The sequence below is a fragment of the Manis javanica genome, chromosome 1 (genome assembly GCF_040802235.1).
Source record: "Manis javanica isolate MJ-LG chromosome 1, MJ_LKY, whole genome shotgun sequence".
NCBI classification, from domain to species: domain Eukaryota; kingdom Metazoa; phylum Chordata; class Mammalia; order Pholidota; family Manidae; genus Manis; species Manis javanica.
Genome location: NC_133156.1, coordinates 15021340 through 15047196, shown reverse-complemented (window position 1 = coordinate 15047196; position 25857 = coordinate 15021340). Strand labels below are relative to the sequence as shown.

Genomic DNA, 25857 nt, shown 5'->3' with positions numbered 1-25857 from the left:
TGTTTTTTTTTTTTACCTGATTACTAGAGTAAATACATCACTGATACAGAAAAATTTGGAAACTATAGAGAACCACAAAGAAGAAAATAGAGATTACCCAGTCTGACAACCTGGAGAATGAATTGTGTTATTTATTCATTCATTCTTTCAACAAATATTTATTGAGTGCCTGCCTCCTCAGTGCCAGACATTATACTAGATGTTAGGGACTCAATAGAGGAATAAGATAATCTCTGTCCATAGGAGTTTAGGGATATACCTATTGTTAATATTTTTATGAACTTAACTGTGTATTTTTTTTTTGTCCAGTGTTTCTGAAACAATGGTGAACATATCTCATAGTGTTAACTGTTTTTCTTTCTTTTTCTTTTTTTATTAAAGTATTATTAATATATACTCTTATGAAGGTTTCACATGAAAAACATTGTGGTTACTATATTCACCCATATTATCAAGTCCCTCCCATACCCCATTGAAGTCACTGTCCCTCAGTGTGGTAAGATGCAAATGTTAACTGTTTTTCTACGGTAATATCCCTAATGATTGCATACCATAACATATAGACTTATATATATATAATGTAGTTAACTGGATACCCTTGTGGGGTATATTTAGATCGTTTCCAGTTGTGTGGCTATTATTACAAACGGTTAATTAGTCTTTTATTACTAACAGACATTAGTCTTTGGGCACAGCCATGACTTCTTACTTTAGGATGGTCTAAGAATCAGAACATCTGGGTCAGCGAGCCTGAATATTTTTAAGGTCCGTGTTGCGCATGATGTTCCAGATGCCCGGGAGCCCCTTGCATCCTTGCTGACCCTGGGCATCAGCATTAAACAGAGCCAGCCAACAAACAAAAACACCAAAAATACAGTCTTTTCACTTTGGTAGGTGAGAAGGCATTTCTTTATTTACGTTATTTTGATTACAGCTGAAGTTGAACACATCAGCTTAAACAAACACCTGAACATAAGAATAACAAAAGGATGTGAATGGCCACTTCACAAAAGTAGAAACACAGACAGCCACTGAACTTTCCATTTATATTTTATCAAGTTTTTTGTGATATTTTTAAAAAACAGTAAGATGGGGTAAGTTGAGCCAGGTGGGTCCTGGCTTACTGCTGTGTCTGCCCCACCAGGAGTGTCGCGTGTGGTGCTGGGTGCCGCCTGCTGGGCCAGGCCCTGGCCTCTGTGTGGGGCACCTGCTCCTTGCCCGGGCCAGCCGGCCGAGCCCCCTGAGCAGAACCTAACCTTGCTTCTCAGCACCTGTGGCATCTGCGGAGAGCCAGCACAGCCTACATCCTCTTCTAAGCTCAAAACTAAAATGCGTAGTGATGCTTTTTCTCAGTACAACACCAAAACACATAGCCACGAACCCTGCACGAGCTGAAGTCTCTCAGTGGAGATGTAACTATTTTAAATGGGTTGTTATGTTTTTAGATTTACCTGAACATAAAACGAAGCAGTGGGCATGATGTACACCTGCTGCTTCTAGACCCACAAAGGCAAGATTCTTTCCCAGAGTGCTCTTGGCTTGTGTGTCACTGCAGAGGATGCTCAGCCTTGGCTGCAGGGGAAGCACGGTTTTTCCAGCAAACATAGATTCTTTGAATGTTTCAGAGTTGGGGAGTTGGGTAGGCAGTCCCTCTCCCCCAGCAGGGCGGTGTTGGGAGCCCAGTCAGCTGTCAGCTGGCTCTGTGAGGACCACTTCTTCTCACTGGGGTGTGGCCCTGATGGCCAGAATTCATAATAGGCTGGCTACTCAGAATAAAGAAATATGGTTAGATTTTTGAGTTGTTGGAGAAACACTCAGCATGAGACCAAATAGCAAAACTGATTTTCTGCAGATCACTGGCCAGATTCTTCAGGTGAGCTAGACTACGGCCACTGGCAGGGACCCCTTTGAAAAGAAAGGGGGCGCTCTATGTAAATACTAGAAATTGGGTGATATTTCTTGAGAAACACCACTGGAAAAACAGCGACTTTATTCCGACTGAAAGAGAGAGACAGACAACTGCTGTGGGCATTTGGGGAGCTGCGTCCATCCGTGTTCCTCAGGGCAGCGGGTGTGGGGAGGAGGAGGAGAGTTGGGCTTTGCCTGTGGTCAGACACCTGGGGACCCATGGCCCCCAAGTCAAGTGGTACGAGCCTAGGTTTGGGCACCAAGTAGCAGAGGTGGCCAGTGCCTGCTCTGGGGTGAGGGTCAGCCTACCTGGGTCTCCTTGGTCCACTCTTGCTGGGAGAGGGGCGTTCACCAAGAGGCACATGCTGTCAGCTCTGCCGCTGGGAGGGTCTTGGGAAGGGGCTTCCTGAGCAGGGGTCTCAACCTGCCAGCCACCACCAGAGCAAAATGGTGACGTCAGTTTTCATGGTTTGCCACCAGTATTTATTTGTGTAATGAAATAAAATAGGTAGAATTGAATAGACACTATGACAGTGCCTCTCAGGTGGTGAGGGTAACATCGTTTGTTGAAACATTATTCAAGGATATATTTGGAACATGTTTACATTTGCATGTTGGGTTATGATGAAAAATGCATTTGTTTTCAGGCCCTAGGCAGTTTCCCATCCTCTTCACTTCACTGCAGACACTCGTGGGCCCAAGTCAGCACTTATGGGGTGCGGCTGCTGCTGCCGCAGAACTCCAGCATGCGTCTGATCCCCGCATGGATGCTAAAAAAATCAGGCTTGAGGATGAACCACCCTAATTGTTTTCCTGCCATTTCCCCTGGCGCGTGTGTTTTGTGACAGGTACTTCGAGTGTAGCAAGAGCCTGGAGTGCCACGTTTGATGAGCTGATTGGCAAGCCCATCGGGGAGTTCTCACGGAAGCACATGGCCCTGAATGCCCCCGGGGTGCTGGCCGAAAACCCCGACATCTTTGCTGTGATTATAATTTTTATCCTGACAGGTAAAGCCACCCGTTGAGAGAGACATCGGGTTGACATTGAAGGGTCCAAGGTATAGGACAGACTCCCATTAAGAGTGTTTCTCCCTGTTCTCTTTCTCTCTTCTTGTTTTCTTTTTTTCTTTTTGTAATTAAACCAGATCTCTTCTCTTTTTTCATCTTAATGACTCCTTATAGACTCACACAAGATTGCCTATTTACTAGCTGGCGAGTTGCATGTCATTTCATCGAAAGAGTGTTTGTGTAACTGTGGAATAAGATTTTGGTAGTACCACAGGCTTTTTGTACAAATGACCCCGGAATGCAAATTCTTTCAATTCAGTGGATGACTGACCATTTAGAAAAAAAAGCTGGAGTTCACCAGCCAGGAAGGTGTGGAGTAATGAAGTCCGTCTGGAGCACTAATGTGTTTCTCGGGTTTTAGAGAAGTCTCAGATGGTTTACACCTAACAGCCGTCAAAGTACCCTTTAAATAAATAAGTTTCATGACAAAGTTGTGGGTACAGAATTTTAAAATTGTAGCTATTGCCTGAACACATCCTGATGGCAGCTACATCTTAGGGATGTTTGTCCATGACTCAGCCACTAGGATGGTAGTTTTGTTCCATGGGGCCTTTATTTGACCAGTGTTAAGCTGAGATGCAGATGAATTCCCCTTTGAGGTTGGGTTTTAAACCCAAAATCTTGGATGGGTTTTAAAAACAATTTGTCTTATTTTGCATGCCACATAATTGGAATCATCTCACACAGGCCAGTCTCAGCAGTATTTCTGGCCCAGCTGGCAGGTACATGTATCAGAAATGAAGTTTGCAGTAGTGAGATTTTCATAAACATGAGAGGGAGGGATGTTTCTAAAGCAAACAGCCAAGCATGATGCAGTGGTGTTCCTGTGACTGACCGCTCAGTTTTCTTCCAATGTCCGTATTTCAGAATTCATTCTCACTACACAGAGCTTTTTCTGTAAGAGTACAAAAGGCATGTAGCAGGGCAGTATATCCTGAATCATAAGTGGCAGTCATGTGTCACTGGGCTCCTTCACAAGCACCTTGGTGCCCAGCTGGGGGTTTAGCTCCAGATGTCCCCAGATGGCATGCTAACCCCAGGCAGGTCCTGCGGCACAAGCCTCAGAGACAGTGCTGTCATGTGGTTCCTGTGCATTTTTTAATCACTGGTTTTCGTTTGGTTTTGTTAATGTGCGTTTCCCAGCTGGACCCAGTCTGGCTTAGACCTGTACTGGGTCCAAGGGGGAACCTTAACGTGTCCGAGGTTCCACCACCACAGAGCTGTTGCTGCTAGGATTCCTAACACCCCAAAGTAATTCTGGGTGACTTCCTCACAGGAAAATCTCTCATTCTGCTGAGAAACAGAGGCAAGCGTGTCCTCCTCAGAGAAAATACTGTTTTGCTGCTAGGGGGCGTCCCCAGGACAGTGCTGGAGGGAGAGGGTGCCGGGCGAGGCCTTGTCATCCCCCGGACAGACGTGCTTTCCCAGGCAGCTGGCCGAGACGTTCCCTATCTCTGCGGTCCCTTGGTGCCCCGGGTGGCAGCCTCCATTCCACAGGGGACCTGCCAGGCCGACTTTGATAGCTTTCTTAAACACCCCATGGACTTTGGTTATTTTGAACCCTGCTTCTAGAAAGATAGCTCAGCTCCATTCCCAGAGATTCACAGAAATTTTGGGAGGTTTGGTGCCACCTAGATTCTTCATAAGTCACCCTCTTGTCCCATCTCCATCTCTGTCCCTGTCCCCGTCCCCGATCTAGGAAGGCCTTGGCCTGGCATGAGGTTAACACTCCCAGGTGAAATTTTCTGTTTGCGCACTTTTTCAGGACTTTTAACCCTTGGTGTGAAAGAGTCAGCCATGGTGAACAAAGTATTCACTTGTGTCAACGTGCTGGTCCTGGGGTTCATAATGTTGTCAGGATTTGTGAAGGGAAACATTGAAAACTGGCAATTGAGGAATACATCCGGTCATCTCTGCTTGAATAAGTGAGTTTTTTCTCCTTTCTCTCTGCATGTGACAGTTCATTCATATTTGGTACTTAACAACAGGTACATGTATGGGGCATGTGATTGGCCATAACAATACATGCCTTTCTGAGAAACGTAATTTGAATTTGAATTTTTTTTTTTTTTGCAGTGAAGTAGCCAAGGGTGTTTTATTTGTTTGAAATTTGTTTTGTCTTATTTCCCTGAACTAGCTAGATATTATATAATAAAGATATTCCAGATAACAAAGTCTCCATTCTAATTAAAGAATTGTACACAGTTGACGATCCCTGTCAGATTTACTAAGTAATCCCTTTTTCCTCACATCCTGTTCATGACCAACCTCTGAATTTTGTATTCAGAAAAGATTTCTCTGTAGTATCATGGTGATACCACTTTATTTTCAAATCCTTTCCTATTAATAACATAAAGGGAAGAAAGTGCATGTGGAACTTGCACTGAAGGTTTGCAGAATTACTCAAGTATCAAAAGGTGATTATAATATTCTCTTTCTTTCACACTCGAGCTGGGCCATGTGAGGCCTGAGAAACAGTGGCCCCATCACATGTATGTTTCTCTGACTTAGCACACCCAGGGTTGGAGTCAGGTGACAGGCTAACCCTCTGCCCTGGGCTTTTTTAATTCTTTCAGGCAATAATCATTGATGAGCTGAAATTATCCAGGGATCAAAAGCCCAACTATTATAATGTATCTTTTTGACTTTTTGATCTTTTTTTGTCAGATTTTCAGTTGAATAATCTTAGGGCTCCAGGAGACTGGGGTGTTAGATTTTGCATACAGTTCTGCTGTAATCATGGCCCATGGTTAAACTGCCCTGATACAGAGACTCTCCTAAAATGTGGTGGCTTTAAAGTGACATCTCAGACCCTGAAATGAGCAGTCCCGGTTGACTGGCCCGCATAGCTACATGCAGACTTCCAGGGACCCAGATCACCTACCAGTTGTTCTGTCATCCTGAGAACATGTCCTCCTTTGCCTGGTCAGATTTGGGCTGTAGACACTGGAATGAAAGGGAGAGAGAGTGCCCAGTGCTTTTAAGGACAGATCTGGAAGACATGCATCCCTTCTGCCCACATTCCATTAGCAAGATTCCACGAGGCAGCCACATCTATCTGCAAGGAAAGCTGAGAAACAAGATCCACAGTAAGGATCTGTGTGGTCACGGGCCGACTTGGTCTGTGGTTCAGAGCTGATACCCAGCCGCATCCTCCACTATGATGGGTGGGCAGGCACTGGTGCGTGACTAGTTCGCTGTTACAACGCAAACAGAAAACTTGAATTAAATGCATGAAGCTTCGCTAATGTAGTTAACTGTTAATGTAGTTAACAGTTCAATGAAAAAGAATCTTTTGGGGACTAAGCTTTATTACAGAAAAGTAAGGGCTTACATTATTCCCAAACGTTCCTGAGTCACGTTTATGCCAAATTCATTGGTGCTCATTACTTCAAAAGTGGGCTATAATCAGTTGGAAATAGGCTTTGAAGTAACATAGACTGAAAACTTGGGGAGCCTGTTTTACTGGTTGCTGTTTATTACAGGTCAGGACTTAAATATAGGCGACTCTTCGTGATTCCTGGTTGTCAATTGGGATTTAATTTTATTATTTCTATGAAGAGATGATGTGTGCCAGCTGATGGCATTTACTTGCATTGCTCATGGCCTTGCAATAGTGAACTATACCGGCTTCCAGACAAAGTGCCGTTTGTTGCCCGGCCTCTGGGCACGGGTTGGGCCCCTTTGGTTGTATCTGCCCACACCCTGGGAGCATACTGCCACGGAGGGCAGTGGTCAGCTTCCTGAAGAGGTGGGGTGCTATGGGACTGTGCAAGGCTTGCTCTTTCATTTTATTAAAACCTGTCAGCTGCTTTCTTCTCTTTTTTTCTCCAGTCAGATTCAATTTCTGACAATGGCCATTTAGCCTTGCATGAAATTGCTTGTCTCTCTGCAATAATAGAGCATTTCCCAACCGAAGCACAGAGCATGGAGGAGCTTCAGCGGGCCCGGGTTTGGAGGCCGTCCTGACTGTGTCAGTCTGTGATTCTATCATGCTCTTTACATGGCGGGCTGTGAAGGTGCCTCTCAGCCCGTGAGTCGGTCTGTCTCTTGGTCTGGAGTAGGAGGGTCACCCTACAGTCTGGCTGGTCGCTTACTGCCTTCAACTGGTGCTATCTCTGGTTTTCTTATCTAGTGTCCTGTGGCGGGATAACAGATGTGTTAAGAATAAAGCATCAGCCTACATGGAAACCTGTTGAGAAAGTTTTGTTGGATGGTGTGTGTCAGTTAGAGTGGAAACCCAAAAATAACACTGACTTCCCCATGATACAGGCTCAGTTCTCTGATGTCAACACCTACAGGTAGTCAGACCAGCATTTTGCTTCGGAGGGCCAGGAATCCAGCTCTCTCATCTGGTGGCTTGTCCATGGCCCACCTTCCCAAGGTCATCCCAGGGGTCCAAGACGCCTGCTCCCACCCCAGCCCCCACCTGCAGGAAGGAACCCCAAAGTAGAGGGGCACCTTCCTCCCCACTCCACTCCCTGGGCGCTTCTCAGGAGATGCGTACACCACATCTGTGTAAATCAAATGGCTACACCTCCGAGCTAGAGAACCTGAGAAACGTAGTTTGTATTCTTAGTACTATGTTTAACTGTAATAATTTAGTTCCATTACTGTGTAGGTGAAGGTGCTTTAACATCACGGGCAGGTGGAAGTTACAGATCTGAGTCCTGACCCAGGACGACTGGCTGAGGCCGAGGGCAGAGCCGTGCCTGGGAGAGGACATTCCTAGCACCTCTGTAGCTCCGTCAGTCCCCTCCCCAGGCTCAGGGATACTGGCGACTGAGACACCTTCCCCCGTCCCTGTGCCGGCTGCTCTCCCTGCCGTCTTCTGGGAAGCCAGTGGAGCGTCCTGCAGGCTGGCCAGCTCCGCAGGCTGCAGGGGCTGGAGCACTGAGCTGAGGGGTGTGCTCCATCTGCCCCGTCATCACGGGCCTCTTGCCAGGTGGTGGCTGTGGCCGCCCCCCCCCTGAGCCTGCCTCCCTGTCTCTCTGTGTATAAGTTGCCCGATGATGAGTGGGCACAACCACCATGTGCGGATACTAGGTTAATCACTGATTTATATCAAGAGCCTTTTAAAAAAGTACTTCTCAGTGTTTCGGCTTGACTGTACAGAACAGGTCCCATGCTTGCTTTATATCAGTAACTCTGCTACTGGTATCGGGGATCCCCCAACTGTTCTTAAAAGTTGAATTTAACTCTTGGAGTAGGTGATATATTTACATGGTTCATATGTGGTAATGTTATAAAAAGGTTTACACTGAGAAATTTTGTTTCTGTTCCTCTCTCCAATAACCTCGTTCTCCCATTCCCCAAGAATCCATTTTTAATTTTTTTGTGTATAAGCGTCCAGCTTTTACTTGTATAATTATGAGCAATTGCAAATATACATTCATATTCATTTGTAAGTTTTATTTATATATATACACATACACACATATTTATATATATAAATAAATATATAAACACACACATACACACACACACACACACATATATATATTCCCCTGTTTCTTACATAAAAAGGAACATTTCTACCTCCCCTTTTCTGCGTGTTTACTTACTAGCATCCCCTGCAGGTCCTTTCCTGTCAGGACCTTGTGCTCCTGCCTAGCTGTGTGGTGTCCCAGCACCTGAGTGGCGGTGGTGGTTGGAAGGGGACCTGGCTGGAGGAGCAGAAGCCCGTGCCACAGTTGGTGGGACTTACTCCCTGCTGCCAACGGCCGCGGGGGTTCATGGGGGGCACCCCTGAGTGTCACTCACCTGCATCTGCCCTGAGGGTTACTGACCCCCCATCACCGTCCTGAGGAGCTGAGGAAGGGGGCGGTGCCTTTTGTTCTGCTCTGCTCGTGCCCACCTCTCCCTGCTGCTCTCACCCCATGCGTTTGTGTTGTCTGCGCGTCACCTGTCTGCACGTCCCGGGCCCCCAGGTGAGGCCCGATGAGGCACAGGTGTTTGAGGGGGAGGTCCCAGCTCTGCTCCCGAGTGGCCTGGGCCTTGCTGACTTATTCCTGTCTGCCGTCTTCGTTCTTGGGTTCTGGGATTACTTTAGTCATACTTTAAATCAACATCTTCTCTTTGAGTCTGGCAACAGTTTTTCTGACATCTGTCACCTGAGCATCTGCCGGGGTTTCTCTCCAAGTGCTACTGACTGAACTGCAGTAGGTCCTGTGTTTAGGAACCTCACACACTGACCTCAGTGGCTCAGTGGCAGCTTCCAAAACTGAGAAATGAGATTATCCACAAGGCATCAGTCTAAGGCTTCATCCCCATTAGCAAATAATTGGGTCCAGTGTCTCTCTGTTTTATTAGCCAGTCAGTAAATCCCACGAAAGGCAAATCTGATGAAATGAGTTGCTAATCCAACCTTAAGAACATGTACTGCAGGATTGGAATATCCCATCTGGCTCCTTGCCTTACACTGGGAAGTCCAGTGATCTGGGGAAGGTGGCCCTGCAGAGCCAGGCAGTTGTGAGCCAGTCGAGCTGGGAGGGGCAAAAGGGACATGGTGTTTAGAGTCACGGGTTACTTCACTGGGACTATCTTCTGAATCTGCAAGGATGTGTGGGGTTTACAGAGTGTGTTTGTCTGACTTTGCCTGCGCTACCCCAGCAAATACGTACTGAGCGCCACCTGTGTGCCAAGCCTGCCAGGTCCTGGGCCTCACCAGTGTAAGAACCCCACTGTCTGCCTTGTGCATGTGGGTGCTTACAAGGTTTTTGTTGGCTAAAACAGTTTACCTTTTTGAGGTCTTTTTATGTCTCTGGAAATGCTTGTTTTGAGACTTGAGATACTGGTAAATAAGGGAGACATTTCATGTTTTGTTTCTGGGGCGGGGCCGCCGCATCACCTGGCAACTGTGTGTTGCTCTGAAGTACGTGTTCTTTCCTTGAGGGACCTGGGCAACAGGCCTCAGTGGCTGGTTTCACCCCTCTTTCCTGTTGGACACCCTGTGCCACAGTCTCTACTGCCCCAAAGTCAGGGTGCTTCTGGAAGGGGCTCAGTGCTTACCCCTGTGGGGCCACAGAAGCAGAGTGGCATGTCACCCACCGAGGCTGGGGACAGCTGTCTCAAGAATCCTTTGCCAAGAGGGTCTGAGCACGGGGCAATGGCCATATGCTGGGCAGGGGGCTGTTCAGAGTGGCTTCCCTTCAGGACCATGAAGCAGGCATTGGGATCTGTGACTGTGGCTCTTTTTTTCTAGTGACACAAAAGAAGGGAAACTCGGATTTGGTGGATTCATGCCCTTTGGGTTCTCTGGGGTCCTGTCGGGGGCAGCGACCTGCTTCTATGCCTTCGTGGGCTTTGACTGCATCGCCACCACAGGTGTGCCCGGGCCCTGGGACCTCCCACTCTCCTCACACGGCTGGGCTAATTTTACCCACGGGATGCTGCTGTCCTTCCGGTGGCCATGTGCCGGCTGCTGCCCTTTCACACATGCATAACGTGTGGATCTGTAGCTTCCTGCTAGTCTTTCCCCACTTTTATCACTTCCCCAAGTGGCAGTGCCTGACAGGAAACTGCATCATGAACGTGACCACCCGTTCGGCCACTGGAACCGGAAAATGAGAGCCATAGTGCAGCCTGATTTCTTATCTGGCCATCATCCGGGAGAAAGGAGGCCATTAAAAACATGGTCATCCTGGCCGACTGAATAGGCTGCGCTCAGTCGCGCCTCCCAGGTTTTCTCTGCCAAAGGAAACAAGCCTTTTCCTTGGCCGAACCCTGCTGGAGCGGCTGAGAACACTGTCCCCGGGCCGATGGGTCCTCTGGTCTGGGTCACTGAAGACCCTGCTTCCCACAGGACCGAGCGCTGGGGGGTGGGGAGGCTCCCCAGACAGTGAGAGGCCTGGGGCATCTTGCGGGTCTGTGGGGGTGGCTGACCCCTTGCTGCTTACAGGTGAAGAAGTCAAGAACCCCCAAAAGGCGATCCCCATTGGAATTGTCGTGTCACTGCTGATTTGTTTCGTTGCCTATTTTGGGGTGTCCGCTGCCCTCACGCTCATGATGCCGTACTTCTGCCTGGACAAGGACAGCCCCCTGCCGGACGCCTTCAAGCACGTGGGCTGGGAAGGGGCCAAGTACGCGGTGGCCGTCGGCTCCCTCTGTGCTCTGTCTACCAGGTGAGGGTTCTGAGCCTCCGGGGGAGGCGGAAGGTGTAGAAGGCCACCTAAAGCCAGACACCCCATGCCTGATCACACGGTTTCTCCCTTTGATGCCGTCAATCATCCCAAGGCTGTCTGTGTTTTGATGTTTCCTCCTGAAGAGCCTGAGGCCCACTTTTTAACATCAACGGCTCAGCAAGGGTCTCGCTGTCTCCATCCCCGATTTTGGCCCCTGGACCAGGCCACCGCACTGCAGTTTGGCCCTTAGTTGGATGGTAGAGCCAATGATGCCTAGGAAAGGGGAGAAGAACATTCTGCCCCTGCTATTTCCTACTGGCCCTGATTATCCGGGAACCATTTCCTCCATGTGGATTTACCACAGAGAAATCCTGTGAAGGCAGTGCCGCTCTTATTCTCTGTGTGATTCAGCTAGAAACAGTTGTAGGAGTAAATACAAAATTTCCCTTCCATGAAAATTATGACTGGGCCCTGTGCTGGTTTATGTTCGACATTTCCCACTCTTTCGCTTTACGCATAGTTACAGTAGGTGCTTTCTCTGGGGCTGAGGTATTGAATGCCAAGTCCTCTGGCTGCAGGCTCCACGTGGTTTGGAGGATGGCAGTCCTTGGTAAGAAGGGCAGGGCCCCTCCTCAGTGGGCACATTACGGTGCCTTTATTCCTGACGAACTAGTCTGACAGCTGCATTTTGTCTTCCTCCCATCTAGTCTTTTAGGGTCCATGTTTCCAATGCCCCGAGTGATCTATGCCATGGCTGAGGATGGGCTGCTGTTTAAGTTTTTGGCTAAAATCAATGATAGGACCAAAACACCAATCATTGCCACACTGACCTCAGGCGCCATTGCTGGTAAGAACTGGAGGTAATTTCATGTGCTGCTGTTTTCACAACTGAGGTATCATTCCCTGGGGAAATATCTTGAATGTGCTGGTCTGTGAGAAGTTCCGACTGGTCTTTTTTAACATTTGGTTTTTACCCTTAGAACCTGGTTTATTGTAAGGCAGCTGCCTTTCTGACAAAGGCAGAGGCCAGTTTTATGGGGGACGTGCTGGAATTCTCAAAAAGTTTGAATGCATTCCTTCTTCTTCTTATCATGTCAGTGGACCAAGCTTAGAACACACATTGTTCCTTCAAAGCCCTGTGTCTTTGCCCTTTTCTGAATGTCTCTGAATAGACTTTGGTGAGAAGACATCTTGCATGGTACAAGCCAAGTGACATTTTATTACCACTGGGAATTCAGTGTCCTTATATCTTAGCTTGTGAACTCTCTGGAAAATGATGTTCCCTCTGGTCAGTGTATTGTGAGATGTGCTGCCTTCTCCCAGGGGATAGTGAGGGTGTTGCTGGTGAAGCCACTTACAAGGGCAGGCCCAGAGGAGGTTTATCTGATCGAAGATCAGGTTCCTCACCAACAGGTCAGTTTTGACGCTCTGTGATGTTCCAGGGTCCTGCTGAAGTTGGGGTGGGGGCCTGAAAAGGAACTTAGGTGAATATGCACTATGTGCTACCTCGTTTCATGTGTTTCCTCCTTTAATGATTGCATTTCCTAGCCAGGAGAGGCAGGCATAATCCCATTGTGCAGATACAGAAGGTAAGGTTCAGTGAGGTTCAGTGCACTCAGGAAGTGTAAATCTGGCTCTTGGTCCCTGGTTTGTTTTTATGCCAAATTAAATCAAGACATGTGATACCAGTCACAGTTTGTACCACAAAGGCTTGTCCAGTACCCATTGGTAGGACATATGACCATCTTCAGTGAATGAATTGGTGTTAGTATTTATGCCCTTAGCTGAGCTGAGTGTGCTTGGTTTTGTGGATTAATATTACATAATGAAAGAAAGCTAGTTTTTCATTACTTGACACATTTGTTGTGTAATTCTACATTCTTGAGAGTGATCTCAGTGGTCACATTAAGGGATACCATATGTCAGAATATGGCCAATACATCTAAGGGGATAAGGAATGGGAAATAGTGAATGTTTCTTTAGTACTTACATTTAATTTGATCATGTTAAAGGCTGGCCTTAATTTTCTTCCTATGCTGGTAAAGGGAGATTAAACTGAAAACTTTAAAGTGACTGTAAAGTACATGCATTCACCAAACAGAGGATTTGCTTTTTCCATTTGATGGGAGTGGTAAATAAGTATTTGGTTTTCTACAATCACCTCACATGCAAGGCATTTGGCTCGAGTTTCTCTGTGGCATGCACAGTCAGATACTGTTCTCATTACCCGGCAGTCCCTCATCTCTCTTTAATCCTATTCTTTATCCTCAATTTAAATTTGTTTTGGTTGCAGTGATCTATAGGAGCTTGAGAAATATTTATGAAAAAATAATGGCTTTTGTGTTTATGTTTTAACTTGTGCTGATTGCATATGATTTGAACATATCCCAAAGTAGATCCAGCCAAGTTGTTTTTTAAATGGGGATCTTGACATAAACCCACATGAATAGACATACATACTTAACAAAAACTACAAAGGATTTTCAAATAAGCATGCATGTTTTATTTAAGTGGGGTCATGGTAAAGGGACTGATAGATGCTATTTGGGAACAACACTGCTTCCCATGCTCAACTGTTTGTGTTAGGAGCACCTCTGAGTACTCCCAGAGCACTTAGTTGTCCTCATCCACCTCCTCACTGCTATTGCCTGCTGGTGCATATATGTAGGGTGATCTGCTCAGGAGGGCCAGGGGCTATGTGGTCTACCCTGTTCAGTGGTGTGTATCTCAGCCCCCAGTTGACTGGCGTGCTCCTGATGAGTGCCGGATGGAGGATGGACGAATGGGTGGATAGATGATGGTTGGGTGGATGGATGATGAATGGGTGGTGTTTGAGTGGATGAATAAATGACAGTGTCTGTGAGTCAGCTTCGTGTGCAGCAAGAAACACCAGACTCAGGGCCACAGGAACCTAGTTCACATTCCGACTTTTCCACTTAGTAGCTGTATGACCTTAGGTGAGTCTCCCAACATGCCTGAACTTCAGTGTCTCCATCTGCAATGTAGGCATAGCTTACAGAGTTGCTGTGAGGGTCCAACACGGTCCTGTTGGTGAAAGTGCTCTCTATAAATGTTAATTAATATTAATCATCCTCTACTGAGGACTGTGTGATTTATTCCTGAGCTTTTCTTCCCTTTGAGCAATGTCACAGTGTCTCGTCATGGAAAGGGCTGGTGGGGGGGGACGAGTAAAAGCAGCTCCCTGTGTGCCCCGGATCACAGGTGGGTGGGGTCTGGTGGCCAGCGTGTAGAGGGCCACCCATGGGTGCTGATGTTTGTCTCTTCCCCAGCTGTGATGGCCTTCCTCTTTGATCTGAAGGACTTGGTGGACCTCATGTCCATCGGTACTCTCCTGGCATACTCCTTGGTGGCCACCTGTGTGTTGGTCTTACGGTATGTATGGCTTTTCTGGATTCCATGACAGAAGTACAGATGTGTCTTGCTCGCCTTTTAAAAGTTCAAATTGATGGTTTATACCGGTATACATTTTAGGTTGTTGATAGCTCCTTTGGGAACTGCCCAGGAGAGGGTGGGGTCTGTTGGTGGAGGGCCCAGATACCGAGAACATCCTTGAAAAGAGTTGGGGTTACCCCCACCCCCTCTCTCTTGTACCTTCATTTTTCTGGCTAGAGATAGGTTCTCAGTCCAGCTGTTGGGTGTGGATCCTGGAGAACAGTTTTTGAAGGCTCATGGTAATGATTTCACCCTGGTCCTTAAGGTCCTTAAGGTTCTTAAGGTCGAGGGGACTGCCAGCTGGCCTGGTGGGAATTAGGAGAATCCAAGACCTGAGAAATGTCCATCAGTGTGGTACCTCTGGAGCGGCGTTGCACGGCTGCTGGGGACACGGGTCCCACCGCACACTGTGCAGTGGCCGAGGTTGATGTTCAGGACAACTTTGCAGGTCCTGGCTGTTTCAGCCTCGTGTGGACCAGGCAGCCGTGGGTGGCCACACTAAGGCAGCCCTGGGCTTCCGCATGGTGTCTGGTTTCCTCAGCTATCCCAGGACCCCTCCCAAAGCACCCCCCTGGGCTCCAGCTTCCCTTTGCTCGAGGACAGGGCTGTGCTCCCTCACTCCTAGGAATGGCCATGGTAGCACTCTTCACAAGGACATGGCGTCTCAGGGAGACTCTCTTGGTCACCGAGCAGGAGCCTTCTTATTTAGTTTTCAGGTATTTACACTTGCAAGGCCATTGATTCCATTTCTAATGTGCTCGGCAGCCTAATTTATGTAAACCCTGGGTTGAGCTTCAGTAGTGACTGTGTAGAATCAGCTGAAACTAGTTTGCTCGTTTTCTGACCACATGTTTCTTCCCAAAGGCTCAATGCTACAACCTTTTCTGAGGTTCCCGTACTTTCTTAGTTGACCAAATGGTGTTGCATAAGTGAATCAGTGAAAAAAATGGCCAAGTGTCTTTATGCTCACTGTCCAATTATATGTAAAATGATTTATAAAGTACTGTGTTTTACAAAGCTGGTGGGAAGGATTGGTGCTCTGTTCATTTTAGGTGGGAAGATAAGGAGCCTCATTTAAAATGAATGCTTTACTTGCAGGTAGCTTGTGTCTTGAAAATCAGGCCATAGCCTGGCTCCTTCACCCTGTCCTGTAGAGTTATTTATCCTAAGGCACTTGGACTTTTAAAATAAATTGAACCAATTAAATCTCAAAAACAGGATTTCTCAAATCTGTCATCCTGCAGACACATTTCTCCAGCTCTGCACCAAGTAGGATCCTGGTGTTACTGCTTCTATTTCTGTCTGTACCTTGAGCTCCGTACTGGTCATAGTTTTCTTAGAAGTGGCTAATATCTTACGCATTCAGGGGCCAGGAGCTAGAGAAACCATCTCAGGACATTCTTCTGGGCTGATTCCTAGTGGAGGTCAAGGTGCCTCCAAACAGACACCAAGAAAGGTGTTGCCCAGAAGCAGGAGCAGAATGCAAGGACCCAGGTCTCCTCTGTTTCCATTCTTCCCGGAAATGCATCATTCTGTCCCTCATCCTCCCATTTTACGCTTCATGTTCTGGGCACCTTAACCTCTGAAGGCTTATTACTAAGAATCTAAGTTAGTGTGTATCCTTTTGCTTAATTGAAGCATGTTATAAATGGTTGTACAATACATTTCAGATACCAGCCAGAGCAACCTAACATGGTGTACCAGATGGCCAGAACGACGGACGAGCTGGATCAGGTAGACCAGAATGAACTGGTGAGCACCAGCGATTCCCAGACAGGCTTTTTACCAGAAGCAGAAACGTTTTCTTTGAAAACCATATTCTCACCCAAAAATGTGGAGCCTTCCAAATTGTCTGGGTTAATTGTGAACATTTCAACCAGCCTCATAGGTAAGAGCCCGCCCCTCCCTGGAAGGTGTCTAGGGTCTTTCTCGTTGGCATTACATGCTTTCTCGCCATTGGGGGTGGAGGGCAAGTGCCAGAAGGGATAAGCTGTTGGACTGTCCTAACTGTGGTTGATGCCTGTAGAAATGGAGCCTGCCTCTCCATAGGTTTTGGGGAGAGCTGAGGATATCTGTGGGAACTTGATAAGTGATTAGATCGCACCTGTCTCTCCCTCTTAGCAATTCTTATCGTCACCTTCTGCACCGTGGCTGTCCTTGGAAAGAAGGCTCTGGCAGAAGGGGGGCTGTGGGCAGGCTTTGTGCTCACAGGGTCAGCCCTCCTCTGCTCTGTAGTCACGGTCGTCATCTGGAGGCAGCCTGAGAGCAAGACCAAGCTGTCGTTTAAGGTGAGCAGCCCTGCCTCCCGGGCCATGACCTCTGGCCCTCCTGCCGGGGTTTGGACTATGCACAGGCTCTGCCATCCTGGGGGTCTGGAGGGTGGCGCTTGCTGGCCGGCCTCAAGGGAGCCTGGGGCACAGACAGTACCTGCTGAGGAGGACCGACCCAAAAGAGTATCCCTTCCCCGCCCCCGGGCTCTCAGGTGGTGATGCGCATCTCATCCTCGGGGGCATCTCATAAACGTCCATCCAGGTGGACTGCGTGTCATTGCCGAGCCTTGGACATGACAAGGTCTTCTGCATTTTTGGTTACACAAGTGATAAAAGAATTCAATGCAGAGATTAAGTGGAAGTCGCACTTCTAGCCCCTTCTTTCGCAAGAGAGTAACAAGCAGGAACAATTAGAACAGAGCTGACTTTGGCAATCAGCAGCTTAGAAGCAAATTCTACCTTAGGATTTGCCGGTGTGAGGGTGTGGGGGTGCTGGAGCATGCAGGGGTTGTGGGGTGCAGGCAGGCGGCACTCCCTCCTCCCCACATGAACGTGGCAGACCTCGTAAGTCGTGGGGGCACTCTCTTTTCCTAGGTAGCTTTCTGAATGGTTTGAGCGGGCGCCATCTCCGGAGCCCCCTGCTCCGTTCAATGTGACACCGCCGCCTCGTGTCTCTGCAGGTGCCCTTCCTGCCTGTCCTTCCCATCCTGAGCATCTTCGTGAACATCTATCTCATGATGCAGCTGGACCAGGGCACGTGGGTGCGGTTTGCGGTGTGGATGCTAATAGGTATGTTAGGTGGTGGGTTTCGCTGGAGCAGCACCTTGGACATCCCAGCATCTTCGGTGGTCTCCCCTGCCCCCTTCCCTCCCCCCAAGGGCCTCTGCTGTAAGGGCCTCTGCTGTGCTGCTCAGCCCTCTTCCCTGATGCCTGGCTGGATGGCTAATGTCATTAAGCTTCTAGTTCACATTTCAAAACAGTAGAAACACATAGTCAGTGATTTTCTCTCAAGCAATAAGGAACTCCTGGTAGGCTGGGGGTCCCCCCTTCCCTTTCAGGTGCTTTTCATTTTAATAGCCTCTTGCCTGAGCTGGTTATCTTGTTGGGCAAAAGCTTATAGTTCATCGGAACATGACTATGAGCCAGCCTTCAATAAAGCACCAGTTCATTTCACCCCGATGGGGAAGCCTGGACTGCACCTCCCTGAGCCTGGCCAGCATCCACATGCTGCCCACGGGGGCTGTGGGTCCTGGCAGGGCCTGAGGGAGGCTTGGGGGCCAGTGTTTGGGTGCTGGCTGTGTTTGGGGCTCACCGTGGCGCACCCCTGTCTTGGCCTCTGACCCCAGGGGTGGCAGGAGGTGGACTCCAGGTCCGTCCTCAGGGTCTGAGGGCCCTTGTCATTGACACTGACAAGAGCAAAAACACCTCAGGACTCTGTTTCTGCCAAACTTCTTGGCCCCAGATTGCTGCCCTTTGGAGCCAACGGCGGCTGCCTGGCGGTCCCCAGGAGGCACTTGGCTGCCTGTGCTCGGCAGTGCAGCCCGTGTCCATTAGATCCTCCTGCAGAGCCTGTCCTGAGAGAGCTGGCTCAGCCTCTGGGCAGCATGTGCTCGGCCCATGGTGGCCATTCCCTTCCTTCCAGAGGTGGGAGGGCACCCACAGCTGGGCATCCCTATGTAAGCCTCCGGGGACTCTGAGGGCCCTTGGAGGTAAGTCCTTCTTTAAGGTGAGCTCTCCTGTGTCACTGGTACAAGGGTGGCCCCAGGGCCACATGGGCCAATCTTTGTGTGGGTAGTTGGAAGCACAGATCTCTGGGCCCCATGCAGACCTTTTAGAGTCTCTGACCACGGAATGGACTGAATTCCTGGGTTCCACACATTCTCAGGCCACTGGATGCCTCCCACAGGCTGACAGTAGCTTATGTAGGGAAACAGGGCCGTCAGGACTGGAGAGGCAGCGCCAGGAGTGCTCGCTGGGAGGCCTGCTGGCGGGGGACAGTGTGGCTGCAGAGTGTCTTGTCCTCCCCAGGGCCGCAGGGCCCCAGCTAGGTGGTCGGGGCTGAAGCTGAGAGATCAGCGCCCCTCCTGGGCCCAGCCTAGCTGCTCCCGCTGCTCAGGAGTTGCCCTGGTGGGAGGCCTTTCACCACACCTGGAGGCGAGGCAGTAACCTGGGCCCCGTCTGCTAGTGGAGTCCTGTCGTTTCTCCAGATGTGGAAATTCGGCCCCTGAGGGCCGTGTGCCGTGGGCTCAGGCGTGGGGCAGGCAGCGTGAGAGGCTCTTCCGTGGGATTGCGAGCCCGCAGGCGGCTCTGCCTGCTTCCATGGACCCCGCCCCCTCTCTTACACCTGGTCCCTGCCCTTGGCCCGCAGGCTTTGCCATCTACTTCGGTTACGGCCTGTGGCACAGCGAGGAGGCATCCCTGGCTGCTGGCCAAGCAAGGACTCCTGATGGCGATCCGGACCAGTGCAAGTGACCCGCAGCCCTGCCCCCCAGAGGTGGTGGCAGCCCTGAGGGGCGCCCCTGGAGGGCGCGGAAGCATCTCGCTCTCCCCACTGATGCGTCAGCTCCCACCCTCTCCCACAGAGGCCCGGTGCGGCCGAGGTGCGCCCACAGCTCCCGTGACCTGCCCAGACCGGCTCTGCGGCAAGCTCCAGTCGCCTTCCTGGCTGGGGCCATTTGTCTGCGGCCGGCCACTGTGTCTCTGCCCTCCTTCCAAGCAAAGCAAGCAGCACCTGTCCTCACCAGCTCAGCTCCATGCTGCTGTGGCCGGGCCTTGGCAGGATGGAGACCACCTTCTTGTCACCTTGGGAAGCCAGGCCTCCTTGCACAGGGGCTGTTCTGGTTTTGAAAACATGCATGGCCCAGACTTTCAGCAGCCAGCACGCTGCTCAGCACCGAGCAGCCGGCCACAGGTGCAGGACAAGTCCTACAAAACAGTGTGTTCTCAGCCATCCCTCCCGAGAGCCAAAGGACAGCGGCTTACTTACGAAGGAAAACAGGGCTGGTTTCCTGCTCCTGCCTTCTGAGTTGCTTCCAGCAGGGTTGTTAGCTCTTTGGCCCCTCCTCCATCTCCCCTTCCAGGCAAGGGCTTTGCTTTGAAGGCTGAGACAGACCCCAGCACTCGCAGCAGCCTTGGGGCAGCTGGTCTGTCCAGGGAAAAGGGAGCCCTTTTGTGGGGAGGCTGGGGAGGGGGAGGGATGGCCCCACGCCACCCGGGGGGCACAGGCACCACCTTCAGCTGCATTCGGTCCTTCCCAAGCCAGCTCTGGCGTCTGCTGGCCTCCCTCACCGCTGGCTATGTGTCCTGAGTAACTGGAACATGACACTGTAGTTATGTAGTGCCAGCCTCAAATTAGCAGAGCTTTGAACAGTGTTTTCTGTGGGTCTTCGCCATTCACCAAGTGCTGCCCTCTGATGCTTGCCAGTCAGTTTCTCGGGTCTTATAAGGTTCTCAAGGCAGATGTCCACTCGGTCCAAGGGTCCTCCCAGCTGCTTCTGGCCCCTGGCATGCCGTGTTTGGCCCGTCTTTTATGTGTAAGCAGATTGAGCCCTCCTGTTAGCTGCTGTGAATTGCTCCACCAAATTAAGTTGGCACTTAATGTTAACTTAGAAAATGGCCAAACAGTTATGCCGTACTGTCAGCACACTGTTCAGGGCGTGGAGTCAGCACGAGACAGTTTGGGATCATATTGCTGTCCCTCTCCTGTATCCATCTCCAGATGTTCTGGGTTTGTATATAGATCTGTAACCCTGTCTGGACCTCCTGCCTCCCTAGGTTGGAGAGCTGGGGGGCCAGCCTGGTGTCCCCACCCACAGCATCAGGAACCTAGACGACAGTTCACTCACCCCTTGTAGATAGAAGCCAGAGGAAACAACGCTGGTTGTGTCCTCCTTCCAGTCGGGACGTAACTCAGGAGACGGAAGAGTCCAGTGTTGATGGGGAGAGAGACAGGCATTTGGATGCCACAGAGAATGGAAATGCTGCTTTCGAAGCTTAGATTGCCATTTCTTTTCCCTCTGGCCTTTGACACAAACCTTATAGACAGAAGTCTAATAAATTGATAGCACTTGTTTTTCTTACGCTGCCCAAAAAGGTTCTTGGGGAGAAGTGCAAGAATTGGTGAGATGGCCAAATGGCTGGGCCAGCCAGTGGAGCTGGGCGGCCAGGAGGGGGGCCCTCATTCCAGGCCCTGAGCACCTTGCAAGAAGCTTTATTCTAGATGTTATTTGTGAATGTTCCAGAGGGAGATTCATAAGAGGCCCAAGCTTGGGTTTCCAAAGAAAGGTATTTAAATTTATGTAGATTGGTGCTGTACAATATTTTGATAAATACTATTAACTTATTTTGTAGGGGTTTCAGTTGTCTGCTGTCTTCATGGGGTTTGTTAGCTATTTGTCTTGCTTTGTTATTTTTCCACAGAGGCAAAGAGAACTTGAGAACAGGGGGTCCAAGAAAGGTGGAGAGGAGAAAATTTACTGTAATTTCTCTTTCTAGCTGAAATTTCTGTACAAAGCAGAACAGACTGTTTACCATTGACCTTTTTAGGCTGGCAACGTACATCAGTCGACAGACAGCAGGGATGTAGTTTGTCCCACTGGGTCACCACATCCCCTGTGGTGTCTCATGGAGGACATCCTGACAGATGTGAGCCCTTTGGCCCCCGAAGCCAGGAAGTGCTGCCCAGGAGGCGGCCTGCTTGGTGGGGATGCGAAGCCCCTGCACCTGGGAAAGGGCCCTTGGGGGTGACGGGGTAAATCCTTCACTGTGCTTTTATTGAGGAATTTTTGTCAGTTGCTAGGGGTTTTGTGTGTATGAGGAGAGTGACGTAGGAGTGGTGCCTGGGGTACGCCTCACATGTGCGCCTGTGTGCAGAGGCGAAGCACCACCACCACCAGTGCTCAGCAGTTTCACACCCCTCAGCTCCGCACCCCCCCAAACAAGAGTATGATTCTCAGTTTCAGGGGTTGGCCAGTATTTTCCCACACAGTCAGAAATTCCACATTTCTAGACACACACCCTTTGGGAATATTGTGTCTGCTTTGATCTGAGCCGCAGACCCAAATACTCAAATCGGAAAGAGCCACTGCGATGAGTGAGTGCCCCTGCCCACCTCTCATAACCCCCCACCCTGCATGTTTTCATGACTGCGTTCAGTTCCAGCTCACGAGGAAGCAAACAGGAGCCTCCAGGCCCTCTGCAGCAAAGAGTGAGGGTGGGGTGTCCCCAGGGCAGCAGCCCAGCCCCTGTGGTCGGGTGAGATGTGAGCCCACCTGCAGGAGTGGGTGGAGTCTTCAGCGGGACTCAGGGCCTCTGGACCCTCCCCTGACCCATCTGCTCACCCCACTCAGCCAGGCTTTGGGCCGGATTTGTTTTTCCAAACCAAGCAATTGGGAGCGATAGCGTCATCTTCTTCAGGCTGTTTGGGAAAGACTGCCAGGTTGATATCGTTGTCAGACTCCCTGGCATGTCCCCCACTTTTTGTCCCACTGAGTCTCAGCTGTCAGGCGGTTGATCACACGTGTGGATGCTGTGCATCCACCCCAGGCTCCAAGGCCCGGAAGTGATGCTCTGTGGGCCTGTGTCCACACCTGGATGGGGCAGCTGGCCCACCCAGACCCTCGGCCACTGCACATGCTGTGCTTCATCCTCAGGGCTGGGGCAACGGCAGGAATGAGCAGTATACCAGGCCTTCCCCCTGCTGGCCTGGCACGAAACAGGCACTGGGAATTGACTGGAATTTGCCATCCTGCTCAAGATGATGTGTCGCCTGGTCTGTGGCCTGACATGGAAGACAAGAGCTCTGAGTACCAGGTGGAGGCTGGGTTCCTGGGGGAGTGTGGACGAGCCTCATAAAGGCCCCCCACCCAGACTGCAGGCGAGCACCCACCCGGGCAGCTCCATTCCCGGACCTGTGCTTTCTGACTTAACTGTCCTATTTTTACACATCTAATAAGAGCTGATTGTTCTGTTCGCCCCCCCCAAAACATAACCATGAATACAAGGATGAGGGATCCTCATGGTGGGCTCCATCACCGGTGTGTTTGGGATGGATGAAGAGGTGTGTTTGCACATCCATGCTCAGGGCACAGGTGTGTGATGCTTGTGTGGAACTGTTCGAGAGTTAACTTCAGGTAGAGCTCAATACGTTAGGTGTAATTATGTATAAATTATGTATAATTTAAAATATGTCTGTTTGCCATTGCAATGAGAGTATTGTATGTAAGGCTTCTTAGAGAAAGCGAGATGTCCATTTTGTCAGATTCTTCTGGACTCTTGTTGATGAGGAAATGCTTTATTGATCCAGTGCTGCAAGAAACTACACTCCATATTTTGTCACCGTCATTATGACGCCTAATGGGTTTTTACGACAAAAAAAAAAAGGTCAATCAACTTTCATATTCATTGCTCTAATCCAGAGCCTCTCTGTGCCCTTTGCTTCACTGAGCGCCAGTGGTGTCTTTCAAGGGAGACATGGACCAGCCAAGAGAGGCTCTCTGGGCACTGCTGTCCAGCCCCGCCTCCTAGATCATCCTCTAAATGTGTTGAGCTGCCAACTGAAAAAGTCACAAGACCTTGGCTGTCAAGTCCAAATCGATTTTCTCAGGGTAGGAGCGTGTCTAGCAGGGCCAAGAAGCAGGGCAGGAAGATGCATTCAGACTTTGTTAATTCATTAACAAGGCATATGATTTTGTTTCTTGACGACGACCTTTTTAAGTTTGGGACTTATTTTCCCATCGAGAAGTTATATATTTAAAAAAAGTTACCTGAGTAAGTTGTGCCTTTCAGCATCGTGTTTAAAAGAGTGCAGTGTGACACAGATGATGGCTGGTTTATTATAAAACCTGAAGAGCTGTGGTTTCTCCAGTAAACCTTGTCTTCTACTGAACGTGGAGCCATTATTAAAAGAGTTGTGTTTTTTATTATGTAAATTGTATAATATTTTTTGCTTGTTTGATGTTCTATTTTTCTAATAGTTTTCTTATGATTGTGATACTAGGTTTAGATTCTGAGGCTAACTGCAAATCAGGTTGTTCCCTGCTGGTCCCTCCAGTTTTTATTTTAAGGACAAGTGTAGATGTTCGTCACCTTTAAAAAATGTGAAACCCTGTGTCCCATTTTGCTGACAACACTGTACGTTGACGACTTCCTACCATACTTTATGTTGTAAAATCAACTATTTTGTGGTACATTATCTCCCACTTCAGCAAATGCTAATAAATTCTATGGCTTGTGTGTGCACGGTGTGATCTTCAGAATCCTAGCAGCTCTAGGCTGGGTCCCCTAGCTTGGCAGTGCTCCATGGAGAGTTCCAGATCCTGTGCCTCTACAAGATCTTCTGCTTCCCCGCAGCCTATGTCATATGGCCTCATGTGGACATCCTCATTTCAAGGGTTAGGGCCTCGACCAGGGAATCCCTGGGACCTTCATTCTGGATCCTCTGACGCTATCTGCCTGCCTGGCATTCTCCCAGGCTCGGCTCAGTTTGTGCCTCAGTGGTCTTGCAGCCAAGTGGGGCTGCCCGGCACCAAGCTGCACATTTACTGAGGGACTTGGGTGTCAGCGCAGCAACCCCCTCATACCAGGAGCGCGTCGGCCTTAGTTCTCTCCACCCACAACGGTTGTGTTCCTTTCCAAGGCAGGGGCGGGGGGGGGGGGGTGATGCCAGGTGCTGCAGTGCCAGGAGGCCTGGGGGTGCGGCGGGGGGAAGCTGTTCTCATCGTTCTTGGCCGCCCACCCACCTCATCCCGCCTTGAGAAATGAAGCATGTTCTTGCACAGGAGGCAAATACGGTCAAAGTGAACCTTAATTCTCAGACACCAAGACGCAGCGATGCGGCCATCACCTGCAAGATCTGTGGCCAGGAAGACCCCTTGACGTTTGTATCTGATGGAGGGTGCTGGCGGCTGACTCCAGAGCCACAGGGGAGGGCCGGGAGCTGCGCGGCCTGGCACCGCGTGCCCCTTCTCAGGGGAGCATCAGTGACAGGAGAATGGGCCCTCGTGGCCAAGCAGACAGACCGCCCAGCGTGGACCGCGCCGAAGCATCCCCGCTCGCACCTTGGCGCCGGGAACGCGGGTGGGCAGGGCTCCTCTCTGCCGCCCCCAGTGCCATTTCTTACATCTGCTGACAGACTTGCAGGCGCCAGAGAGCCCGGCCCCGACTTACAAGCCCCGCAGAGCGCGCCTCCCGCCCCGAGCTGGAGTGACAGCCGACCGCTCTCGCTCCCGGGCCGGGCGGGGCGGCTCCAGCAGCGCCACACCGCCACCTCGCGGCCGGTGCGGGGCCGCGCAGGCCTGATGATCCCCCCGTAATCAGGTTTCAGTGATATTCTAGGACACCGTGAGTCCCCGGGAAGCGATTCCACTCCGGAGGCCTGAGGGAGAGTCGCCTGGGGCAAGTTTTCCTGCGCACAGTTTGGTTATGAACCGCTTCTGGGAATCAGGAGCGGCCCCCAAACAGCTTGGCATTGGTAGGAAGAAGGAATCCTTTGGAACTCCTCACCAGGCGTGGGGGATCGCCCGCCTCTCGCCCCCCTACCCCGCCTTCCAATCCATCACGGCTGCCCAGCCTTGCTCAGCCACCCAACAGAGCTGGGGAGGGTTAGAACACCAACTGTGGGTAACCCTGTCTACCCCTCTTTAAAAGGGAATAGTTTACTAATACCCAAGTAATCCATAAATACAACCATTAAAAAATAAACGCAATGTGAGAAAAAGCTTAGGCGTAGACTGGGTGGTACCATTCATTGCTAATGAAGTCGGCCCTTGGGCCTACTATTCAAGGCCAGTACCTAATCCCAGCAGATTCTGGGCTGAGCCTGGGGAGGGAGAAGCAGTGTAGGCTGGACTTTACTAACAATACTTTACATTTTTACTCCATGAAACAAGTGACCTCAAAGTACCTACTTAGATACCAGTGCAGTGGGAGAGGGAGGGACGCACACACGTCCCTACATTGACTTGGATGCGGCTAAAACAGGACACGACTAGGCAGATAGCAGCCGCTTGCTGGCTGTGGGGCAGGAGCCCCAACACC

General features: G+C 50.0%; 1 protein-coding gene across 7 annotated transcripts in view; it reads left to right on the top strand.

Annotated features, from left to right (window-relative positions):
• Positions 1-24054, top strand: part of SLC7A1 (solute carrier family 7 member 1) — an 82051-nt gene extending 57997 nt beyond the window's left edge. For all 7 annotated transcript variants that reach the window (XM_037003898.2, XM_037003897.2, XM_073228731.1 and 4 more), the window contains 10 exons: positions 2757-2915; positions 4741-4900; positions 10180-10301; positions 10876-11098; positions 11806-11945; positions 14389-14491; positions 16222-16439; positions 16673-16839; positions 17502-17610; positions 19190-24054. In XM_037003898.2, the coding sequence (XP_036859793.1) occupies positions 2757-2915; positions 4741-4900; positions 10180-10301; positions 10876-11098; positions 11806-11945; positions 14389-14491; positions 16222-16439; positions 16673-16839; positions 17502-17610; positions 19190-19293 (1505 nt within the window). In that variant the 3' untranslated portion in view covers positions 19294-24054. The remainder of the gene's footprint in view (positions 1-2756; positions 2916-4740; positions 4901-10179; positions 10302-10875; positions 11099-11805; positions 11946-14388; positions 14492-16221; positions 16440-16672; positions 16840-17501; positions 17611-19189) is intronic.
• Positions 24055-25857: the final 1803 nt, after the last annotated feature.